The sequence below is a fragment of the Mus caroli genome, unplaced genomic scaffold (assembly GCF_978045245.1).
Source record: "Mus caroli unplaced genomic scaffold, Mus_caroli_1 scaffold_19, whole genome shotgun sequence".
Lineage (NCBI taxonomy): Eukaryota > Metazoa > Chordata > Mammalia > Rodentia > Muridae > Mus > Mus caroli.
Genome location: NW_028227274.1, coordinates 29,023,724 through 29,047,498, shown reverse-complemented (window position 1 = coordinate 29,047,498; position 23,775 = coordinate 29,023,724). Strand labels below are relative to the sequence as shown.

Genomic DNA, 23,775 nt, shown 5'->3' with positions numbered 1-23,775 from the left:
GCATTTAGGAGGTCTAGTACTTCAGTTGTGACAATCACAACTGTCTCTAGACATTGCCAATTAGTACAGAATATCACCCAACCCACCACTGAGAATCACAGTCTATAGCACTCAAAAGATAAGCTACAAATGAAAACCAAGTGTAGAAATACTTTTCAACCCTTTTTCCAGGGCTGGGGCAGCAGCTCATGCAATCGTGTGCTCATCAGCCTAGCTTCCTCAGTTCTAGTCCCACCCAGTGAGCCACCCTGTATCAAAAACCAAGGACAGTTCCTAGGAAGCGCATTGGAGGCTGACCTCTCGCCTTTCAAAGCACACATGACCTCATAAACGCACTCTCACTCACATACTCTCTCTCTCACATACTCTGCCTCTCTTTTCCTAATCTTAAGGTCCTAAGGAGGTCCTAAGAAGCAGAACTTCTTCACATTCACTGCCCGGTTTTCTCAGGGCACCATCACCATGCCTATACCCCAAGAGAGAATTAAATCTAACATACAAATACTTTTAAAAATGGTTCTTACAAGCATGGCTTACTAAAGTTGCACACTTAGCTTAGCATATATAAATGATTTTTTTAAAAAACAGAGGGAAATGCCTTATTTTAAGTGTATTGACACATCCTTTCCTCAAAGTCGATAAGATAGTAATTATGAAAAGAAATTTGCTAATTTGAAGACAGTGACATTCTTCAAACAGTAAGCAATACAAAAGAACTGTGACTTATCTTACCTGTGGCAACTTGGTTTATCAATCCTGCGGGACCACTGCTTGCAATCTGTGAAGGTGGCTGGCTAAGCCCAGGGGAAGGGGTTCCTAACCGAGGAAACTGCTGGGAACTCATTTCCACCTGCAAATCAAGTCAGGCTACGATTACCAGATTCTGAAATTAGAACCGACATCGAGAGATCAAAGCATCTTTAGTACCCGTGACCTCTCAGGAAAACATATAGAGCTTATTTATTTAAAAGTTATGATCAATGGTACAGAGATCTATTGAGGGTTTTTTACATTCTAAGGCTAAATTAATAATGACAGACTTTATACAAATGTTGGAGGCTACTATAACCTTCCAAAATACTTATGGATTAAAAAAAAAAAAAGCATGGAATGTTATATAGCCGCCAAATCTGAGAACCATAACCATAGGCTATCTGTGTAAAATTTTTATGGAAAATAGTATGGCTCCTTTAAATACTCAAGCCTCACACCAAGGTAAATAGAACCATAATTAGTATGCCATAATGCCTAGCCCCAAGAAAGGATTGAAAAATCTTACATTAAGACCCGATGCTTGCGGAATCCTCAAACGCTTTTCCGTAAAGGCCTCCATTTAAGGATTTCCTTTCTTCCTCATCACGGATAATCCCCCCACCCCCCAACCCGAGACACGGGTAGGATTCGAGAACCACGGTCTCTAAAATTGTCTTCCACTTTCCCATTCAGGCTTCGCTTATCTCCGGTCTACCCCAGTTATATCCCCATTTCCCCTCCGAGATCCCAGGACACACGTTTCCAGACACCCCGGGTGTCGAAGCTCTGTCTCCCGGAGAAAACGTCCTACGGAGTCCTCTCGGCAAGATAAGCAGTGTGCCCTTTCATATGCGACCGCCACGAAGGGCTCGAGGGGCTCTGCAGGCACGGAGGGAACGCAATTCGGAACGCGTCCCCGGCCCGCCTCAGTTCAGCCCGCCCGCCAGCCACACTCACCCTACGGCCAGCAGCCGCTCCGCTCCTAGTCCTCTTACCACCCAACCTACCCCTGCCTCCCCCGCCCGCTCATTGGCCAGACGCGTATCCAGCACCAATCCGCAGTTGCCTGCGCGTTCTGGGCCCGCCCCGCCCTCCCGCCGGCCGCCAGCCAATAAGACGCCAGTCTCTCTGGGGGCGGGGAGCAGTGTAAACTCCGGGGCTGGGCCAATAGAAGGGAGAGATAGGCGATCCCTAGCAAGAAGGGCGGGGATCCGGGAGGCTCCGCCCCAGCAAGGGTCTGAAAGCGGCGGGCGCAGGGCCCGGATGTGGAGAGTCACTTTAAACTGCTCCAGAAGCCAAACTCCCTAGGCCGTCCTCCTTCCCGCTGACTTCCCTGCGGAGGCCCGCGTCCGCCACGCCCCCACGCCCGGAGCTGCCCACCCCTCGGTGTTTCTTGTCCTCCTTCCCACCGATCATCCGGACCCTGCCGCAGACTCAACTGCTCTGCCTAGCTTGCTAAAGAGCTGGAATGAGGACCGCAAGAGCTGTGGCGGCTCTGTCCTTCCCCAGGGACGAGCACCGGGACTGCCTAGGCAGTCCCGCCCCCTCGACTCCTCCTCTCCCTCCCGGTTCTCGTTCCGCCATTACCTGGGCGCGGCCACGCCGTCTAGAGCTTGCTCTTGTGTGCTCTCAGTCTTTAGGGCTAATGTCCTCGGGCTCCGGACCCGCAGCCGCAGCCCGGCCGCTAGCACTCTGTCCCCCACCCCTCACTCCAGCTTGGCTGCTTCCGCCGCCGTAACGAGACTTTCGCTTACTGGCTGCGACAAACCCCGCCCCTCACTCAGGCAGCCAGTCCTCGCCTGCAGGGAACAGGACAACAGTCGGTCCCGCCTCTTGGAGCCGAAAAGGCCTCTAGGAAATGTAGTCTCCAGCCCTAAGAGGGCGGGGCCTGGGCCACTGGACGCGGGCTTCACTGTACTTCGCAGTCAAGTCTGAAGACTGTTCTGCCATTTCTTTTGGGGACTGACACGATAAAGGATTCCACGGTTTCGCTTCAGCAGGAAAGCACTCGGTTGAATTTTACCCCGGTGCTGGAGGCAGTGGGACGCATAAGGAGTAAAGGAGGATGATTGTGGCTGCCCCGAGAGCCCGCCGTATCCTCATGGAGTCCTCCCCTTGCTGCATGTAGGATTGGGTCTTGGCATGGAGGGATCACTGGGGTGGCTGGACCCCGCTGGAACCGAACACCCGCCTGGGTCGTGCTCAGTGCACACAATTGGATAAGGCAGCTCTACTCTCCCTCAAGTCTTCCGTATTACAGAGAGGTGGGGTGCTGTTTTGCTTGTAGTGGAAGGTATAGAGTTTATGTCTTTGCCAGAGATGGTGCTATTCATTTTTTGACTGCTAAGAGATTACGGACCCCTCTTCCCAGGTCATTTAGAACTAGAGTTTTGTGATCATAATAGATTCTTTGTAACAAGCCATTCTGTTTGGGAAGAAGAGAGCAGCTCCCGACTACCAGAGTTTCAAGAGCCCCTCCTCCTTCATGCTATTTTCTTTTCTCACGCCATCCTTTCACTCTCTGGTTTCTAAATAACTGACATACTTCAGCCTGCTCTCTATTTAGGTGGTTTCTGACATTATACTTTTTGTTAATTTTTAAATTTTTTGACATTGGTGTTCACTCAATTGGCCATCTGCCTTGAACATAATCTGTAGCCCTATCAGGCCTTGAGCGTGCATTCCCCCTGCCCCAGTCTCCAGAGCAACTGGGATTGCAGGCTTGTGCCATTGGCCCTGGCTAGTGTGTACATCTTGTTGAGTTCTGCCACTGTCTCAAACGACTCCTTTAAAGTTATTAATACAAAAACCCAAAAAACAAACAAACAAAAAAACCCTTTAAAATGGGGGGAGGGATGCTGGAGAGTTGGCTCAGCGGTTAAGAGTACTGATTGCTCTTACAAAGGTCATGAGTTCAATTCCCAGTAACCACATGGTGAGTGGCTCACAACCATCAGTCATGGGATCCGATGCCCTCTTCTGGTGTGTCTGAAGACAACCACAGTGTACTCATATAAATAAAATAAATTTTAAAAAAACTTTAAAAAAATATAAAGTTACTAATACTCAAGGAGGTGATGAGATAGTTCAGCAAGTAAAGGTGCTTGCACACAAATATGTAATGAAAGTAAAAAACAAATCAAAAAGCTGGATTGATGGTTTAGTTAAGAGTGTGTATTGCTCTTAGAGGACCCAAGCCAGTTCCTAGCACCCAAACTGGGCTCTTAGAACCACACAGTTGTGTAGGTATGCCCACACCACCAAGGGATGGTGCTGGGATACAACATGCATATGAATAGGCATTCCTATGCCACACCTGTTACCACTGGACCATGACATACATAGGAGTAGGCATGGCCACTCCATGATATGGTGATGCTGGGCCACTGAACAGGTGTGAACAGACATGTCTGTGTGGCATTGTGCTGTTACAGGGACATGGTACTTGTATGAACAGGTCTGCACAGCCACGTGCCATGGAATGGCCAGTGGTCACAGGTGTGTGTTAACACATGCCCATGCTGTCACAGGATGGCACTGGGAAATCACATGCATGTGAACAGGCATGCACACACCACCGAATGGTGCTAGGACGTCATGGCATGTGTGCAAACAATTGTGCCTACATTGTCAGGGGATGGTGTATGAAACAGCATGTATGCGAACATCACCACGTGATAGCACCAGTGTGGAAAAGGTGTGCCTACGTTGCCACATGACAGGGATGAGACATAGCATGCCTGTAAATAGGTATCCCCATGATGGACAGGCCACACCATACATGTGAAGATGTGTCCTAAGCCATCATGTTATGGAGCTGGTACACTTCTGTGTGTGAACAGGTGTGCCCACACTACCTCGTGACAGTGCTGGGACACAGCATAGCATCACTGCCACTTGACAGAACTGGAACATGGCATTCTTGTGAACAGGTTAGCTCATGATGCATTATGATGGTGCTGGGACTTGGCACATGCATGAACAGGCATGTTCAGATTACTTTGTCATAGCACTGAGACAGGTTTGCCCATGCCACTGCACAATGGGGCAGGCACATGGTATGTGTGTGATGACATGTGATTGTGCCACCATGCAATGGTTTAGGGATACAGTATGTGTGTGAGCACACATGCCTGTGACACTACATGAGTACACTGGAACATGGCTCCTGTGTGAGCATGCATGATCAAGTCACCACATCATGGTGCTGAGACGCAGCTCATAATAGAACATACATGCCCATGCTGCCAAATGGAAGGGCTAGGACATTGCTTGTATGTAAACAGGTATGTACATTCACTGCCACATGATTGCACAGGGACAAAGAATTTGTGTAAACAGATGAGTCCATGGTGAAATGCAATCCTGTGGCATGGCATGTATGGGAACAGGTATGCCCAGTGCCACACTTGATGGCACAGGGACATGGCATATGGTACCACTGATGGTGTTGGGTTATGGCATATATGTGAGCAAGCATGCAAATGTCACCATGTAGTGATGCTAGTATTTGCTTCTTTGTGAACATGCATGTCCCAACCACCATGTCACAGTGCTGGGACATAGGTAGCATGTGATCAGATGTGCTGTCAGCATCACATGGTGCTGCTGGGACATGGCATGTGTGTGAGCACGTGTGTCCCACACCAGTAGTGGAAGGCACTGGCACATGGCATGTGCCAACAGGGATGTACGTACACACCACCATTGTCACATGTATTAACCAACATGCTGACACCATGTCATGGTGCTGGAACATGGCATGTGTGTAAACAGTCATGCTCAATTCCACCACTGATGCTGCTGGAACACAATACATGTGAACAGGTGTTCCTGTGCTATGTGTGGATGCTGGGCCAAAGCATGTGTGTAAAATGGTGTGTACAAGCCAACACAGACTGGTGGGACATGACACACATGTGAGCAGGCTTGTACATAATGTTGCAGAGATATGGATTGTTGGGAATTGGTTCTAATGCTGTGTTTCATTTTGGTTCCCAAAAGCTGTGCTTCCAAACCTGAGGGACCCTGTCCCCAGCTGCCTTCAGTTGATAATAAAGCATTGCCATATAGCCAATGGCTGGGCAGGGAGACAGGGTAGTACTTTTAGATTGCACGGGCAAGGGATCAGAGGAGAGCCATGGCTTGGAGGAAGAAGGAACAGATTTAGGAGCTTCAGGAGAGAAAGCGTCCCTCAATACAGGTGGAAAGGGAATGAGGCCCTAAGGGGTGGGGATGGGGGTGGGGGCTGTCCAGAAGATAATAGGACAGCAAAGATAAAACATAGATTTAGAGGGTGTCAAGCCAGGAATAGCAGAGGGAAGTGTGTGCTAGCTGTGGGGAGGTGTGGAAGTGCCCAGCCATTGAGCTAGTCAAGGCATATCAAAATTAGCTGGTGTGTGTGCGTCTTTCTTTGGGGCACAGGGAGAGACAGAGAGGAGAGGGAAACAAGAGAGTGAGGTGGAAGAGAGAGGAAATAGAGTAGAGAGAGAGGAGAGAGAGAGACAAAGACAGGAGAGCAAGTTAAGGGAGAGAGAACGAGGGGAGAGTGTGAGGAGACAGTAGAGAGAAAGTTAGAGAGAAAAGAGAAAGAGAGAGGAGGAGAAAGTGGGAAATGAGAAAGAGGAAAGAAGAGAGAATAGTAAGAGAGAAGAAAGAAAATATGGGAAAGAAGAGAGAAGAGAGCAAAACAGGAGGGAGGGAGGGAGGGAGGAGGAGGAGGAGAGCAAAGAGAAAGAGACAACAAGACAAAGTGACAGGAGAGACAAAGAGGGTGGGAAACTAGTCAGAAGAGAGGGGGGAGGAAGGAGGAAGAGAAAGGAGGAGGAGGAGAAGAAGAGAGAGAATGTGACAGAAAAGAGGAGAGAGGGTAAAGAGACAGACAGGAGAAAACAGAGTAGAGGGCAAGAGAGATGAGAAGTGAGAGAAAGGAGAGTTGAGGAGAGAGGGCAGAAATAGAGACTGAAAGGAGAGAGTGAAACAGTAGAGATATAGGAAAGAGAGTATAGAGAGAGGGGATGTGAGAGAGGCGAGACTACAGAGGGGAGGGGAAAGGAGAGAGTAGGGAGAGAACAGAAAAACAAAGAAAAGGATAAAAGATGGAAGAGAGAGGTGCACAAGAGAGCAGAGAATAAAAAAGAAAAGAGGGAAGGGACAAAGAGAGGAGATAGAATAAGGAGAGAATATAAGCGCACAGAAAGAAAGAGAAGAGGGACAGGCAGGAGATAGAGCAGAAAGAGACAGATGAGGAGGGAATGAGATGTAGAGAAGCACTCACACTGTTTTGTACACCATAGCAAATGCACAGAAGCTGGGTCCAAGTTAGGCGAGTAGGAAAGGCAGGACTGCTCTCAGGTAAGATGCATTCTGAACTCACAAATGGGCAAAGGAGAAAAAGAAGGAGGGAGACAGAGAAGAGTGAGTACAGTGAGAAGAGTGAGCTGAGAGAGAGAGAAGAAAGGAGAGGGAGGGAAGATAGGAGAGATGATCAAGGAGAAAGCAGAGAGCAGGAGAGTGTAGACATTGATAGGAGAGAACAAGAAAGAGGGGGGAATGCTGAGAGAGAAAGGGAAAGACAGAGAGAAAGAGAGAGGATAGAGCAGAGAGAGTAACTGACAGGAGAAAGGAGACAAAGAAAGCAGAGATAGAAGGGAGAGAGAAGAGCAGAGACAATGGAGAGAGGGCGCATGGAAGTGAGAGAGGAGAGACTGGGACAGAGAGAAGAGAGAGAGAGGACAGAGTCAAGGAGGAAAATTGAGGGGGAGACACAGGAGAGAGTATGAGTCAGGCATGTCCACCATTTTAAACACTACTGAAAAAAAATCACAGAAACTAGGTCCCAGTTGGAGAAGTAAAGAAGGCAGGAAACTCTCAGGTGAAATGCACTTTTCAAATGATGTCTTGGTAGAAGGATGAAAATCAAGAGAGAAAGAGAGGAAGGGAGGGAGAGCAGGGGAGAGGAGAGGAAACAGGAGGGAGAAAGCAGAGGGGGAGTGAAGTGAAAATTTATGGATTCTTTGGAGACTCAGTTGTGTCATGTGATGTTTTTCCGGAAGCGTCTTTTAAAAAAAAAAAAAAGATTTATTTTTTTTATTTATATGAGCACACTGCAGCTGTCTTCAGACACACCAGCAGAGGGCATCAGATCTCATTACAGATGGTCATGAGCCACCATGTGGTTGCTGGGAATTGATCTCAGGACCTTTGGAAGAACAGTCAGTGCTCTTAACCGCTGAGCTATCTCTCCAGCCCTGGAAGCTGTCTTATGCGAGGATGTTTTCTGAAGCAGACACTTGAGAAGATGTGTGATGTTTGGAAAGAGTATAAGTAGAATCTAACAGTGAATGATGTTTTTGTATTGGTTTGCCTAGCAACACTTCACTGGTCTTTGCTGTAGACATTCATGCATTGGTACACCTTGCAGTGCTTTGCTGGCCTTCACTTATCTTCACGTGTCCTTGTGACTTCTAGAGAAACAGACTAAAGAACTTGTGGTATTTTGGCTGCCTCTTGCGGCTTCTGCAGATTCATGCAAATCGTCCCCTTGCTCCTCTCTCTGTCTCTCTCTATCTACTTCCTTTCTCTACTCCCTCTTCTCTGTCTTCTCCCACTCTGTTTTCTCTCTCCTCTCTGATGCTTTCTCTTTTCTATCTCTTTCACTGTTCTCTCTTCCTCTTCTCTCACTCTCCCCTCTCCTCGCTCCCATTCTCTGCTCCTTTCTTTTGCTCTCTCCTCTCTCCTCTCTGTTATCTCTCAGTTCTGTTCGCTCTCACTCCCTTCCTCCCTCTTCTGTCAGTTGAGATTTGATAATGCACATTATCTAAGACATTCCTACCTTTCATGATTCTCCAATGAGATCTAGTTTATGTGCTCTTACAGTAGTATACAAGACCTTTGCCCGGCAATAGTGACTTGCTTTCAAGATACAATAATTCAATAGTGGCAGAAAGCTTTGGGAGTAACCAACCAAGATCTGACTTGGCTTAAGGCCCATTCCATACCCAACACTGCTTGGATGATCATGGACCAGGGGAAACCCAAATTTTACTGCTGTGCTAAAGGAATGCAGCAATGAAATGACTCCCAATGACGTTCTGTTTTACTCACCAGTACCTTGCTCAGCCATCATCAAAGAAATTTCTTCTTGAAGCATTTAGGAACAAGTGCAGAGACCTACAGACAGACACTATGCAGAGAGTGAGAGACCTTGGAAACTAAATATGATATCTCCATCAAATCCCTCCTCTCATGACTCTGAAGAAGAAGGAGGAAGAGAAGGAGAAGAAGAAAAATAAAGTATAAGAGCCAGAGGGGATGGAGGACACCAAGGCATCAAGACCTCCTAGAAACAACAGGGCTGGTGCACATATGGACTCAGAGACAGTGGCACAGGGCCTGCAGGGGTCTGGATCCAATGGGACCCCTGAGCTAAGAGGAGAAGTGGAGGCCTCTTCCTCTCACTGTAGTTAGTCTCTTGGTTCTTTCTCTTCTATTCTGTTTTTTCTTTTCTTTTCTCTTACTCTTCTGTCTTTATTTCCTCTCTATTTCCCTTCTTCCCTCACCTCACTCAATCTCCTCCTTAATCCCTCTCCTCTCTCTCCCTTCCCGTTCTCTCCTCTATTTCTCACACTTACCTTTTTCCTCTCTTCTCCCTATACCCTTCTCTCCTTGCTAACTTTCTCTCACTGTGCTGCATTGTGTGACTTTTTGTCCTGTCTCTCATTTCTCTCCACCCACCCTCTCTATGTCCCTACCCCTCTCGTATCTCCCTTTCCCTCTCCTCTGTTTATACCCTTCCTTCTATCTTCCCTCTCTCTGACTTCTCCTCTTTCACTCTTTCTCTGCATTATCTCTCATTCTCTCTTCACTCCTTCAGTAACCCTTGTCTTTCTTCAGTCTCTCACTTTTTCTCCTCTCTCTGTGTGTCTCTCTCTCCCCTTTCTCTACTCTCCTGTCTCTCTCTCTTCTTGTCTGTCTTCCCTCTCTTCTCCTTCCTTTTCACTCTTATCTCCCCTTTGAGGAGGGCCTGCAATCTTTCTTCCTATTCTTCCACAAGACTCCCCAAACTCCATTCACTGTTTGGCTGTGGGTGACTACATCTGTCTGAGTTAGCTGCTGGGTAAAGCCTCTCAGGGGATAACATGCTCCTCTCTGCAAGCATATCAGAGTATCATTAATAGTGTTAGGGAATGATGCTTGTCCATGGGATGGGTCTCAAGTTGGGCCAGTTGTTGGTTGGCCATTCCCTCAGTCTCTACTCCCTCCCCCGTGCCTGCATTTCTTGTAGACAGGATACATTTTGGGTTGAAAGTTTTGTGGATGGGTTAGTGTCCCTGTTATTCCATTGGGGTTCCTGCTTGGCTACAGGAGGCTGTCTCTTCAGGTTCCATATCCCCACTGCTGTGAGTCTCATTGATTCTTGAGTGTCTTCCTTATCACAGGTCTCTGCCTCTACTGCCTCACCATCAGTTGCAGATTTCCATTCATTTTCATGGCCATCTAACCATCTCTCCTGTCCTTCCACATACCTGATCCTGAACCCCCATTCTTCTCCCCATCCCCACTACTTCCCAGTTCCTCCTCTCCTTCTGTCTCTTATGACTACTTAATTCTTCCTCCTAAGTGAGAGTCAAGCATCCTCAATTGTGCCTTCCTTCTTGTGGGTCTGTGGAGTGTAACATGGAACCTGTAGTTCATGGCTAATATCCACTTATAAGTGAGTATATACATGCATATCCTTTTGAGACTGGGTTACTTCACTCAGGATAATATTTTCAAGTTCCATCCATTTGCCTGCAAAATTTATGATGTCTTGGTTTTTAGTAGCCGAATAGTACTCCATTGTGTAAATATACCACATTTTCTGTATTCATTCTTCAGTTGAGGGGACATCTAGGTTGTTTCCAGTTTCTGGCTATTATGAATAAAGCTGCTATGAATATAGTTAAGCAAGTGTCTTTGTGGAATGTTGGAGCATCTTTACGGTATATGCTCAGGAGTGGTATAGCCACTATTGAACTAACCCCAGGTTATCTGAAACTGCCAAATTGATTTCTAGAGTAGTTGTACAAGTTTGCACTCCTTCTCTTTCCTTCTTTACCCCAACTTGCTTTCTCCCCTGACCTAACATAACCTAACACTCCATCTAAGGCTAAGCCTCTAACTCTAGCCCAACTGTCTTAGTCAGGGTTTCTATTCCTGCACAAACATCATGGCCAAGAAGCAAGTTGGGGAGGAAAGGGTTTGTTCAGCTTACACTTCCATACTGCTGTTCATCACCAAGGAAGTCAGGACTGGAACTCAAGCAGGTCAGGAAGCAGGAGCTGATGCAGAGGCCATGGAGGGATATTCTTTACTGGCTTACCTCCCCTGGCTTGCTCAGCCTGCTCTCTTATAGAACTCAAGACTACCAGCCCAGAGATGGTCCCATCCACAAGGGGCCTTTTCCCCTTGATCACTAATTGAGAAAATGCCTTACAGCTGGATCTTGTGGAGGCATTTCCCCAACTGAAGCTCCTTTCTCTGTGATAACTCCAGCTTGTGTCAAGTTGACACAAAACTAGCCAGTACACCAACTAATTGCTAAACCTCACCCTAATATTAATCCCCTAACCTTCCCCCAAACCCTAACCTTAATCCCCTAACTCCTAACCCCTATTCCAACCCTAACATAACACTAACCTTCTAACTTTAACCTTAACCTTATAATTCTAACCCCAGCACTCCAGTCATCTAACCCAAACTCTAATCCTCAGTTGAACCCTAACCTGTCTAATTCTAACCATAACCCTAACTTCTAACCAAAACCTTAATGCTAAATCTAACACTACTCTCAAATGCTAATTCCAACACTCCAACTCCAATCCTAACCCTGAAACCTAATCCTCTAAACCTAAAACTTACTCTAACCCTACACTAAACCTCTAACACTAATCCTGAATCTAACTCAGACTAACCTCTAACCCTAACACTCTTGGCCTAACCCTAACCCTATAACAATAGCCCTCTAACACTAACCTTCCAACCCTAACCCTAACCCCTTAACTCTGACCCTGTAACCCCAACCTCTAATGCTAATCCTAACCCCAATATAAACCCAGCCTTAACCCTTCTAATAGGGCCACTAGATGGGGACAAAGTCCTAAACACAGGCTCTGGAATGGCACTATGAGGAAGGCACTTGCCTTGGAAAACAAATGGACTGAGTTCAGACCAACAGAAAACCCTAGCATCAAAGTGCTAGACTTAGAAAATATGAGTCAGGGTGCAGAGAGGCAGGAGGCAGTATGAAAGCCCCAGAGGTACAGCACCCTTCCAGGGTCAACAAGTCTCTGGAATAGAGAAAAGTGAAGAAAATTGGGACACAGAACCAACAGCAAAAACAGGTGTAGGAACATACATGTTTGTAATCCAGCATCCCCACAGACTCACAGTATTGAAGAAAGGCTAATTCCTTTGTGAGCCAGCTAGTGGAAAAGTCACCAGGATACCAGCCTCAAATAATGTCGTATTAAAGACTAATGTCTGCAGCTGTCCTCTGACCCCAGCTGCATGCAATTGTAATCACACAAAGAAGAAGATGCACACACACTCACACAACGAACAAAAAATTTTTTTTTAAAAATTATGTCTTGACCGAGTCACCTTGGGCACAGAGTCAGTGGACACCCCCAAGGTCCCCTAGAGGACTCTCCACCCGATCTTAGGACCATCGATGAGTGGAACACAACTTCTGTTCCAATTCAATCCCGCGGGACCTGAGACAGCATTAGGAAAGCAGGAAACCCGGCCTGACCAGGGTCACAAGTCCCTTCCGGTCTGTGCCAGCACTTGGTCACCTGGGCGCAGAGTAGGGGTACACTCCCAAGGTCCCTAGAGGACAGCTTCTGAGACAGACCCTGTTTCGGGCTCCAGACATCCAGGTACCTTCCCTGCCAGAGGAGAGGTGTCCAACTTGGGAGGGCTTTGCCAGAGCACCTGGGGGAGCCATCTTGGTTCCTGGATCCCTCCGAGACTAGTCTGTGCAGGTGAGAGTGTGGACTACAAAAGCTAACAGCTTCTGTGACAGGGCAAAGCAACACAGCTTCTGGGACAGGTCCTGTTTCGAGCCTTCATCTTCTGCCAGGAGGGAGGTCCAAACGCCAGATATCTGTGCACCTTCCCTGTAAGAGGAGAGCTTGCCTGCAGAGAGTGCTCTGACCACTGAAACTCAGGAAAGAGCTAGTTGCACAGGTCTGTTGATAGAGGCTAACAGAATCACGAGAGGAACAATCTCTAACCAGAAACAACTATAACAACTAACTCCAGAGATTACCAGATGGCGAAAGGCAAACATAAGAATCTTACTAACAGAAACCAAGACCACTCACCATCCTCAGAACGCAGCACTCCCACCTCGCCCAGTCCTGGGCACCCCAACACACCCGAAAAGCTAGAACCGGATTTAAAAGCATATCTCATGATGATGGTAGAGGACATCAAGAAGGACTTTAATAACTCACTTAAAGAAATACAGGAGAACACTGCTAAAGAGTTACAAGTCCTTAAAGAAAAACAGGAAAACACATCCAAACAGGTGATGGAAATGAACAAAACAATACTAGACCTAAAAATGGAAGTAGACACAATAAAGAAAACTGAAAGTGAGGCAACGCTGGAGATAGAAACCCTAGGAAAGAAATCTGGAACCATAGATACGAGCATCAGCAACAGAATACAAGAGATGGAAGAGAGAATCTCAGGTGCAGAAGATTCCATAGAGAACATCGGCACAACAATCAAAGAAAATGCAAAATGCAAAAAGATCCTAACTCAAAACATCCAGGAAATACAGGACACAATGAGAAGACCAAACCTATGGATAATAGGAGTTGATGAGAATGAAGATTTTCAACTTAAAGGGCCAGCAAACATCTTCAACAAAATTATAGTAGAAAACTTCCCAAACCTGAAGAAAGAGATGCCCATGAACATACAAGAAGCCTACAGAACATCAAGTAGACTGGACCAGAAAAGAAATTCCTCCCGACACATAATAAGCAAAACAGCAAATGCACTAAATAAAGATAGAATATTAAAAGCAGTAAGGGAAAAGGGTCAAGTAACATATAAAGGCAGGCCTATCAGAATTACACCAGACTTTTCACCAGATACTATGAAAGTCAGAAGATACTGGACAGATGTTATACAGACACTAAGAGAACACAAATGCCAGCCTAGGCTACTATACCTAGCCAAACTTTCAATTAACATAGATGGAGAAACCAAAGTATTCCACGACAAAACCAAATTCACACATTATCTTTCCACGAATCCAGCCCTTCAAAGGATAATAACAGAAAAAAAAAAAAAAAAAACCAATACAAGGACAGAAACCATGCCCTAGAAAAAGCAAGAAGGTAATCCTTCAACAAACCTAAAAGAAGACAGCCACAAGAACAGAATGCCAACTCTAACAACAAAAATAATAGGAAGCAACAATTTTTTTTTTAAGTTTTTTTTTTTTTTTAAGATTTATTTATTTATTATATGTAAGTACACTGTAGCTGTCTTCAGACACTCCAGAAGAGGGAGGGAGTCAGATCTTGTTACGGATGGTTGTGAGCCACCATGTGGTTGCTGGGATTTGAACTCCGGACCTTCGGAAGAGCAGTCGGGTGCTCTTACCCACTGAGCCATCTCACCAGCCCCAGGAAGCAACAATTACTTTTCCTTAATATCTCTTAATATCAATGGACTCAATTCCCCAATAAAAAGACATAGACTAACAGACTGGCTACACAAACAGGACCCAACATTTTGCTGCTTACAGGAAACCCATCTCAGGGAAAAAGACAGACACTGCCTCAGAATGAAAGGCTGGAAAACAATTTTCCAAGCAAATGGTCTGAAGAAACAAGCTGGAGTAGCTATTCTAATATCGAATAAAATCGACTTCCAACCCAAAGTTATCAAAAAAGACAAGGAGGGACATTTCATACTCATCAAAGGTAAAATCCTCCAAGAGGAACTCTCAATTCTGAATATCAATGCTACAAATGCAAGGGCAGCCACATTCATTAAAGTAATTTTAGTAAAGCTCAAAGCACACATTGCACCTCACACAATAATAGTGGGAGACTTCAACACACCACTTTCATCAATGGACAGATCGTGGAAACAGAAACTAAACTGGGACACAGTGAAACTAACAGAAGTTATGAAACAAATGGATTTAACAGATATCTACAGAACATTTTATCCTAAAACAAAAGGATATACCTTTTTCTCAGCACCTCATGGTACCTTCTCCAAAATTGACCATATAATTGGTCACAAAACAGGCTTCAACAGATAAAAATATTGAAATTGTCCCATGCATCCTATCAGATCACCATGGGCTAAGGCTGATCTTCAATAACAATATAAATAATAGAAAGCCAACATTCACGTTGAACAATACTCTTCTCAATGATACCTTGGTCAAGGAAAGAATAAAGAAAGAAATTAAAGACTTTTAAAGTTTAATGAAAATGAAGCCACAACATACCCAAACTTACGGACAAAATGAAAGCATTTCTAAGAGGAAAACTCATAGCTCTGAGTGCCTCCAAAAAGAAACTAGAGAGAGCACACACAAGCAGCTTGACAACACACCTAAAAGCTCTAGAACAAAAGGAAGCAAATTCACCCAAGAGGAGTAGACGGCAGGAAATAATCAAACTCAGGGGCGAAATCAACCAAGTGGAAACAAGAACAACTATTCAAAGAATCAACCAAACGAGGAGCTGGTTGAGAAAATCAACAAGATAGATAAACCCTTAACCAGACTCACTAGAGGGCACAGGGACAGCATCCTAATTAACAAAATCAGAAATGAAAAGGGAGACATAACAACAGATCCTGAAGAAATCCAAAACACCATCAGATCCTTGTACAAAAGGCTATACTCAACAAAACTGGAGAACCTGGATGAAATGGACAAATTTCTAGACATATACCAGGTACCAAAGTTAAATCAGGATCAGGTTAATGATCTAAACAGTCCTATATCCCCTAAAGAAATAGAAGCAGTCATTAATAGTCTCCCAACCAAAAAAAGCCCAGGACCAGATGGGTTTAGTGCAGAGTTCTATCAGACCTTCAAAGAAGATCTAATTCCAGTTCTTCACAAACTATTCCACAAAATAGAAGCAGAAGGTACTCTATCCAGTTCATTCTATGAAGCCACAATTACTCTGATACCTAAACCACAGAAAGACCCAACAAAGATAGAGAACTTCAGACCAATTTCCCTTTTGAATATCGATGAAAAAATACTCAATAAAATTCTTGCTAACCGAATCCAAGAACACATCAAAACAATCAGCCATTCTGACCAAGTAGGTTTCATTCCAGGGATGCAGGAATGGTTTAATATATGGAAATCCATCAATGTAATCCACTATATAAACAAACTCAAAGACAAAAACCACATGATCATCTCGTTAGATGCTGAGAAAGCATTTGATAAAATCCAACACCCATTCATGATAAAAGTTTTGGAAAGATCAGGAATTTAAGGCCCATACCTAAACATGATAAAAGCAATCTACAGCAAACCAGTAGCCAACATCAAAGTAAATGGCGAGAAGCTGGAAGCATTCCCACTAAAATCAGGGACTAGACAAGGCTGTCCACTTTCTCCCTACCTATTCAACATTGTACTTGAAGTCCTAGCCAGAGCAATTCGACAACAAAAGGAGATCAAGGGGATACAAATCAGAAGGAAGAAGTCAAAATATCACTTTTTGCAGATGATATGATAGTATATATAAGTGACCCTAAAAATTCCACCAGAGAACTCCTAAACCTAATAAACTGCTTCAGTGAAGTAGCTGGATATAAAATTAACTCAAACAAGTCAATGGCCTTTCTCTAAACAAAGGATAAACAGGCTGAGAAAGAAATTAGGGAAATAACACCCTTCTCAATAGTCACAAATAATATAAAATTCCTTTGTGTGACTCTAACTAAGGAAGTGAAAGATCTTTATGATAAGAACTTCAAGTCTCGAAGAAAGAAATTAAAGAAGATCTCCAAAGATGGAAAGAGCTCCCAATGCTCATGGATTGGCAGGATCAATATAGTAAAAATGGCTATCTTGCCAAAAGCAATCTATGGATTCAATGCAATCCCCATCAAAATTCCAACTCAATTCTTCAATGAATTAAAAAGGCCAATCTGCAAATTCATCTGGAATAACAAAAAACCTAGAATAGCAAAAACTCTTCTAAGGATAAAAGAACCTCTGGTGGAATCACCATGCCTGACCTAAAGCTTTACTACAGAGCAATTGTGATAAAAACTGCATGGTACTGGTATAGTGACAGACAAGTAGACCAATGGAATAGATTTGAAGACCCAGAAATGAACCCACACACCTATGGTCATTTGATCTTTGACAAGGGAGGTAAAACCATCCAGTGGAAAAAAGACAGCATTTTCAACAAATGGTGCTGGCACAACTGGCAGTTATCATGTAGAAGAATTCGAATTGATCCATTCCTATCTCCTTGTACTAAGGTCAAATCTAAGTGGATCAAGGAACTCCACATAAAACTAGAGACAGTGAAACTTATAGAGGAGAAAGTAGGGAAAAGCCTCAAAGATATGGGTACAGGGGAAAAATTCCTGAATAGAACAGCAATGGCTTGTGCTGTAAGATCGAGAATCGACAAATGGGACCTTATAAAATTGCAAAGCTTCCATGAGGCAAAAGACAATGTCAATAAGACAAAAAGGCCACCAACATATTGGGAAAAGATCTTTACCTATTCTAAATCAGATAGGGGAGTAATATCCAATATATATAAAGAACTCAAGAAGGTGGACTCCAGAAAATCAAATAACCCCATTAAAAAATGGGGCTCAGAGCTAAACAAAGAATTCTCACCTGAGGAATACCGAATGGCTGCTAAGCACCTGAAAAAATGTTCAGCATCCTTAATCATCAGGGAAATGCAAATCAAAACAACCCTGAGATCCACCTCACACCTGTCAGAATGGCTAAGATCAAAAATTCAGGTGACAGCAGATGCTGGCGAGGATGTGGAGAAAGAGGAACACTCCTGTATAGTTGGTGAGATTGCAAGCTTGTACAACCACTCTGGAAATCAGTCTGGTGGTTCCTCAGAAAATTGGACATAGTACTACCAGAGGATCCTGCAATGCCTCTTCTAGGCATATATCCAGATGATGTTCCAACTGGTAAGAAGGACACATGCTCCACTATGTTTATAGGAGCCTTATTTATAATAGCCAGAAGCTGGAAAGAACCCAGATGCCCCTCAACAGAGGAATGGATACAAAAAATGTGGTACATTTACACAATGGAGTACTACTCAGCTACTAAAAAGAATGAATTTATGAAATTCCTAGGCAAATGGATGGACCTGGAGGGCATCATCCTGAGTGAGGTAACCCAATCCCAAAAGAACTCACACAATATGTACTCACTGATAAGTGGGTATTAGCCCAGATACTTAGAATACCCAAGATATAAGATACAATTTGTGAAACTCATGAAACTCAAGAAGAATGAAGACCAAAGTGTGGACACTTTGCCTCTTCTTAGAATTGGGAACAAAACACCCATGGAAGGAGTTACAGAGACAAAGGTTGGAGCTGAGACGAAAGGACAGACTATCTAGAGACTGCCATATCCGGGGATCCATCCCATAATCAGTGTCCAAACGCTGACACCATTGCATACACTAGCAAGATTTTGCTGAAAGGACCCAGATATAGCTATCTCTTGTGAGACTATGCCGGGGCCTAGCAAACACAGAAGTGGATGCTCACAGTCAGCTATTGGATTGATCACAGGACCCCCAATGGAGGAGCTAGAGAAAGTACCCAAGGAGCTGGGGGGATCTGCAACCCTATAGGTGGAACAACAATATGAACTAACCAGTACCCCGTGGAGCTCGTGTCTCTAGCTGCATATGTATCACAAGATGGCCTAGTCGGCCATCATTGGAAAGAGAGGCCCATTGGTTGTGCAAACTTTATATGCCTCAGTATAGGGGAAAGTCAGGGCCAAGAAGTGGGAGTCGGTGGGTAGAGGAGTGGGGGGAGAAGGGTATGGGGGAATTTTGGGATAGCACTGGAAATGTAAATGAAGAAAATACCTAATAAAAAATTTATAAAAATTATGTCTTTATGGGACTCTTTGGAAGATAGGTAATATGGGAGTCATAGCTTACCAAATGACCTATGTCTGTCTGCTAGGACTAGCTATTCTTCAGAAGGGCACTAAACACAAAGGGACCTAGCATTGGAGTACTAGACGTATAAAATGTGAACAGGAGTCATTATGAGGTAAGCTGAGGGTGACTCTGAGATACAACACCCTTCTTGGGTCAATGATTCTCTAACATGGAGAAAGTAAGGAAACTTGGAATACAGATCAGGGAAGGACATGAGGAGTGGAGCTTCCCAGAGCTAAAGGGACTCAGACAGCAGAGATGAGAACCTTTCTTTTATTTGTTTTTGTTTTTCTGTTTGGTATTTTTTTTAATTTTTTTCTTTTAAAGATTTATTATTTATTGTATGTAAGTACACTGTAGCTGTCCTCAGATACTCCAGAAGAGGGCATCAGATTTTGTTACAGATGGTTGTGAGCCACTATGTGATTGCTGGGATTTGAACTCAGGACCTTCGGAAGAGCAGTCGGCGCTCTTAACCACTGAACCATCTTGCCAGCCCCGAACCTGTCTTTTAAGCATGACCAATTAAAACATGACTTCCCCAACACAAAGCCAACACTTTTCTCAGGATAGGAGACTCTCAGAGGTTGTATCTAGCTTCTGAAGTTCCAGGTTCCTTGGAGACATGCTGGTTCAAAACTAAAGGCACTGATGGCTTTTAGATACCCTGCAGTACTCACCCTACATGAAGGAGGTAGATACCTCTGCGAATATAGGTCTAAAAGCTTTCAGTGGCTACACTCTAGGAAACATGTCTCTGACATAAAAGAGGACTTAATTCATCAAATCCCTGTTGAAGAACACAGTTTTGTGACTGTTCCCTATCATACAGACAGCACATCATGAAAGCTATAAATTCCACAAGCCATCTCCCTACCACATGAGCAATTTGACACTCACATCCCACAACCACACAAAGTTTGAAGATTTGAAGGAGCACCTAAGATACAGACATCTCTCATCTATCTGTATAAAGGATAGCCCAAAGTCAACACCGAAGAAATCCCTTTGACCTTAAAGAGCTCAGAATGACCAGGGTCAATATCCTGATGGACCAATAACAGTTCACATAGACCTCCAATACATCTCAACTCATTACTACCTGGATGTTCTCCACAACATATATGAGCACATATATTTCACACATAAATTCATGTACACATATGTGTATGCCAGATATCCTACAGGGAAGAGAGGCGAGCTTTGATTTTTACATCATATAATGCCATCAGGACTAATGTCAACCTACCAACCTGATGCTACTGAACACAGAACTGGGAGATGAGCATCATCTGCTACCAAAAGCCATCATCCTGCACACCCACATCCTTCCACACGACTGTGGGACACAATCCACCAGCTCTCCCTATTGTCTCCATTCCAAACCCCAAAGCACAGCACATCTTTTCAGCACATACAGCTATTATAGTTTATGAACATATACATGTAAGTGCTGCATGTTCCTGAAAACACATTCATAACACCTTCTATTCGATAACTTTCAGAGAAGAAAACAAAACAAAGCCTTATTCAGCCTGGGCATTCATTCACCTGCCATGATTACAAGTATGCACCCACAACCCACACCCACCTGTTACAAACATTTACAACAATGTTGTCTATGCGCACACAGTAGAAACATGAGAAACAGCGATGACAAAGTCATGAGGTACCTGAAAACTCAAGTACCACCCTGTGCATAACTCAGCTATCAACTCTTCCCCCGCAGCAACAATGAGAGCAGTTGCCGCCACCGTAGCAGAGCGGAGCCTGGTGCTATCCTCAGTGAGGCTTTCTGGGACATTAACCATTATCCCTATTTTATAGATGACAAAAAGCAGATGCAAAGAAATTAAATAACTTGCCAGTCAGACAATAAATGTTTGAGATGGCATTGCATCAAGACGGCCATATGCCTCCAGCGTATGTGCAGCTCAATTATGGAGCCCAGCTTTTCTTACAGGATGTGATTCCTTACAAACAGCAGCAGCACACACATGCGGCAGGAAGCCTGCTCTCTCCACACCAGAGCAAACAGGGACGACTTCAAACTGTCGTCAGCTTCACACTAAAGCAGAATGCAGACTTTGGCTTGCCCAGTTACCCTGTTCCTACCCAAAGTAGTCTAGCTCTCTCCTGCGCATGCGGCAAAGGGGAAGCCCCACCACACTTTCTCTGCCTGGCCCGAGAAGCTCAGATGGACAAGGCCCCTTCCTGCCTTTTTTTCAATGGGATCACACTCAGGCTCTAGGAAGACTGTAAGGTAGAAAGCTGCTTCCATGCTCCACACACAGGATCCCCAAATCAAACATCAAAGTCCACGGTAAACACCAGCTCTCTGTCAGTGTGGGAGCCAAAGGACAGAGACACTGTCACTTCACTGAGCCACCACTTCAATCTAACTACCGAGTACAACATTCCGACAACACCATTTTTTATTTAAAAGTTTTCTTTCCTGTGACATTCTGGGTTCTTGAAGATTTCCTTATTTTATTCTCGTATAAGTGTTCATGGCTCAGTGTATGTTTGTGTACCACATACATAGAGGTGCCCTCGCAGGCCAGGGGAGTCACAGCCTCTTAGGTAGAGAGTTAGTTGTGAGCTACCAGGTGTGGGTGCTCAGAGCCAAACCCGGGTCCTCTACAAAAGCAACAAGTGCTTTTAACATTGAACTTATCTCTTCCACCCCTATAAAAGTCTCTCGTCTCTCAGCAACCTCAGGAAAGAACATGTCTCTCATAGCCATATCCAAATCCTGTTTGATTTTTTTTTTTTTTTTTATTGCTGACTTGTGTCCCTCCAGACTACCTGTAAATAATGGGCAGCTGTTGAGGTTTGGTTTATGCTATGTATTGTAACGCTAAAGTCTATACCCAAAGGTCTGGGCCCACTGGGAGTGACTTCTCAGGTTTACAAGCTTCTGTTGTGCAAACCTTGTTTTTTTGATTTAAAACTATTGGTTAAATAAAATTGACTACAGTCAATTACTGAAGGGATTAGAGGTAAGTGGGTTTGGAGTGACCTGGTTGGAGGAAAGACCAGAGGAGAAGGAGGGAGAAAGGAGGAGAGAGAGGAAGCCGCCACAAGGAGAGATGGACGATAAGCAGATGGCCAAGAGAAACAGCAAGTATCTGGGGTAAACTGCTGGGGAGGGAGCCAGGCCAGCAGTTAGAAGAGTCGATTAGGGGTGACCCTCCAGTAATTGTCAAAACCAAATAAAATAACCATAGTCTGAGTCTCATTTATTTGTAAGCTAGTCGGGAATACACTTACATTGCTTGTACTACAGGCAGTTCTAGAGAAATATCTCGGCATTTAAGATCAAATCCTGTTCTTCCAGAGAAACTGTGTTTGATTCCCAGCACCTGCTTTAGGCAGACCATAAACCCTTTAGTTCCAACTCCAGGGGGATCCAACTCCATCCAACGCTGTCCTTTGCAGACACCTGCACTCACATGAATATACCTACACACAGACACACCATGAAAGTGCTTTGGTAAAATATTTTTTTGCAAAACTTTATACAAAATATTTATTACAGAATAGTAATTAATAGAGAAACATCAGGGTATTAGCAAGCAGTATAAAATCTGAGCGGTAGAAATCAAGAGGAGACAAGAGGAAGGGACAGAGAGGATACGTGAGGAAATTATATCTGAAAACTTTAAATTTTTAATTATATCTTTCATTAATGTAGCTAAGCAAGAACTTCAAGGAATTCCAACAGAAAGCTCAGACCTGCCCTGATGCTCTTTAGATCAAAGCTTAAACAGGGAGAATAACAAGGAACCCTTTGTTGTTGTTGTTCTGAGATGAGGACTTGCTGTTTAGCTGAGGCTAGACCAGAACTTGCAGCAGTTTTGGCTTAAGCTCCCCAGTGCTTGGGTCACATCACGCTCAAGTTAAGAGCGAATCTTGAGTGCAGAAGGAGAAGAGACTGCAGCACAGGCAGAGAGCACCAGTAGGAGAGAGGGGGGATCTGCCACCAGGGATTTCAGAGACCAGAAGATAGTGGGCTAATGGGGTCAGGGTGGAAAGCATTTCAAGTGATTCCTGTCAGTCAATTTCACCCCGCATGTGTATGTCCAAAAGGGAACCGTGCTGTTTGTTTATACTTTGTTTATGTGGTACTGTATATGGCTGTGTTAGAGAGAAAAATCACTCAGGAGTGGGTTTAACTCATGCTCTCTACAGGAATCAGTTCTTGGGGCATTCTTCCAAAATGGGCAGTTATTAGACCACACTTTCAGGCACTCTGTCTGATTGGACAAGAGGGGGGGGAAGGAGGAGGAGAAAGAGGAAGAGGAGGAGGAAGAAGAGGAGGAAGAAGAAGAAAGAAGAAGAAGAAGAAGAAGAAGAAGAAGAAGAAGAAGAAGAAGAAGAAGAAAGGAAGGAAGGAAGGAAGGAAAGAAAGAAAGAAAGAAAGAAAGAAAGAAAGAAAGAAAGAAAGAAAGAAAGAGGAGGAGAAGAAGAGAAAACCAAAGTATACTGATCTTGGTAAACAGAAATTTACACTCAACAGTAATTTAAAGAATTCCCAAAAAGAAAATCACTGTCACTAGTCAGGAGAAATGGGACTAATGTTGCTAAACACTCTGAGCACCAACCTTTCAAAGCTGGGTTTGGCCTGTGAACCTGCAGGTGGTCTGTGCAGTACTGTGTTTATTAGTAGCCAAGTCCTGTCCATCAACTGCTTAACCCATTACAGAGACAGCTACTTAGCCTCACATCTGCATAAATAAAAGATAAAACAAAGGACTGCTATTACAAATCACACAAATACAGAGCATCAGAT

At 44.3% G+C, this 23,775-nt stretch overlaps 1 protein-coding gene across 9 annotated transcripts in view; it reads right to left on the bottom strand.

Annotated features, from left to right (window-relative positions):
• Sap130 (Sin3A associated protein 130) overlaps window positions 1-22,353 on the bottom strand; it is a 103,934-nt gene extending 81,581 nt beyond the window's left edge. For 3 of the 9 annotated variants that reach the window (XM_021150421.3, XM_021150427.3, XM_021150428.3), the window contains exons 1-2: window positions 1,280-1,447; window positions 733-850 (exon numbers count right to left, since the gene is read on the bottom strand). In XM_021150421.3, the coding sequence (XP_021006080.1) occupies window positions 733-850; window positions 1,280-1,333 (172 nt within the window). In that variant the 5' untranslated portion in view covers window positions 1,334-1,447. Of the gene's footprint in view, window positions 1-732; window positions 851-1,279; window positions 1,448-1,511; window positions 1,633-1,710; window positions 1,734-2,340; window positions 2,482-22,253 lie in introns of those variants that run through there. The other 6 variants (XM_085833688.1, XM_021150420.3, XM_085833690.1 and 3 more) reach the window with 5 other exon arrangements.
• Window positions 22,354-23,775: the final 1,422 nt, after the last annotated feature.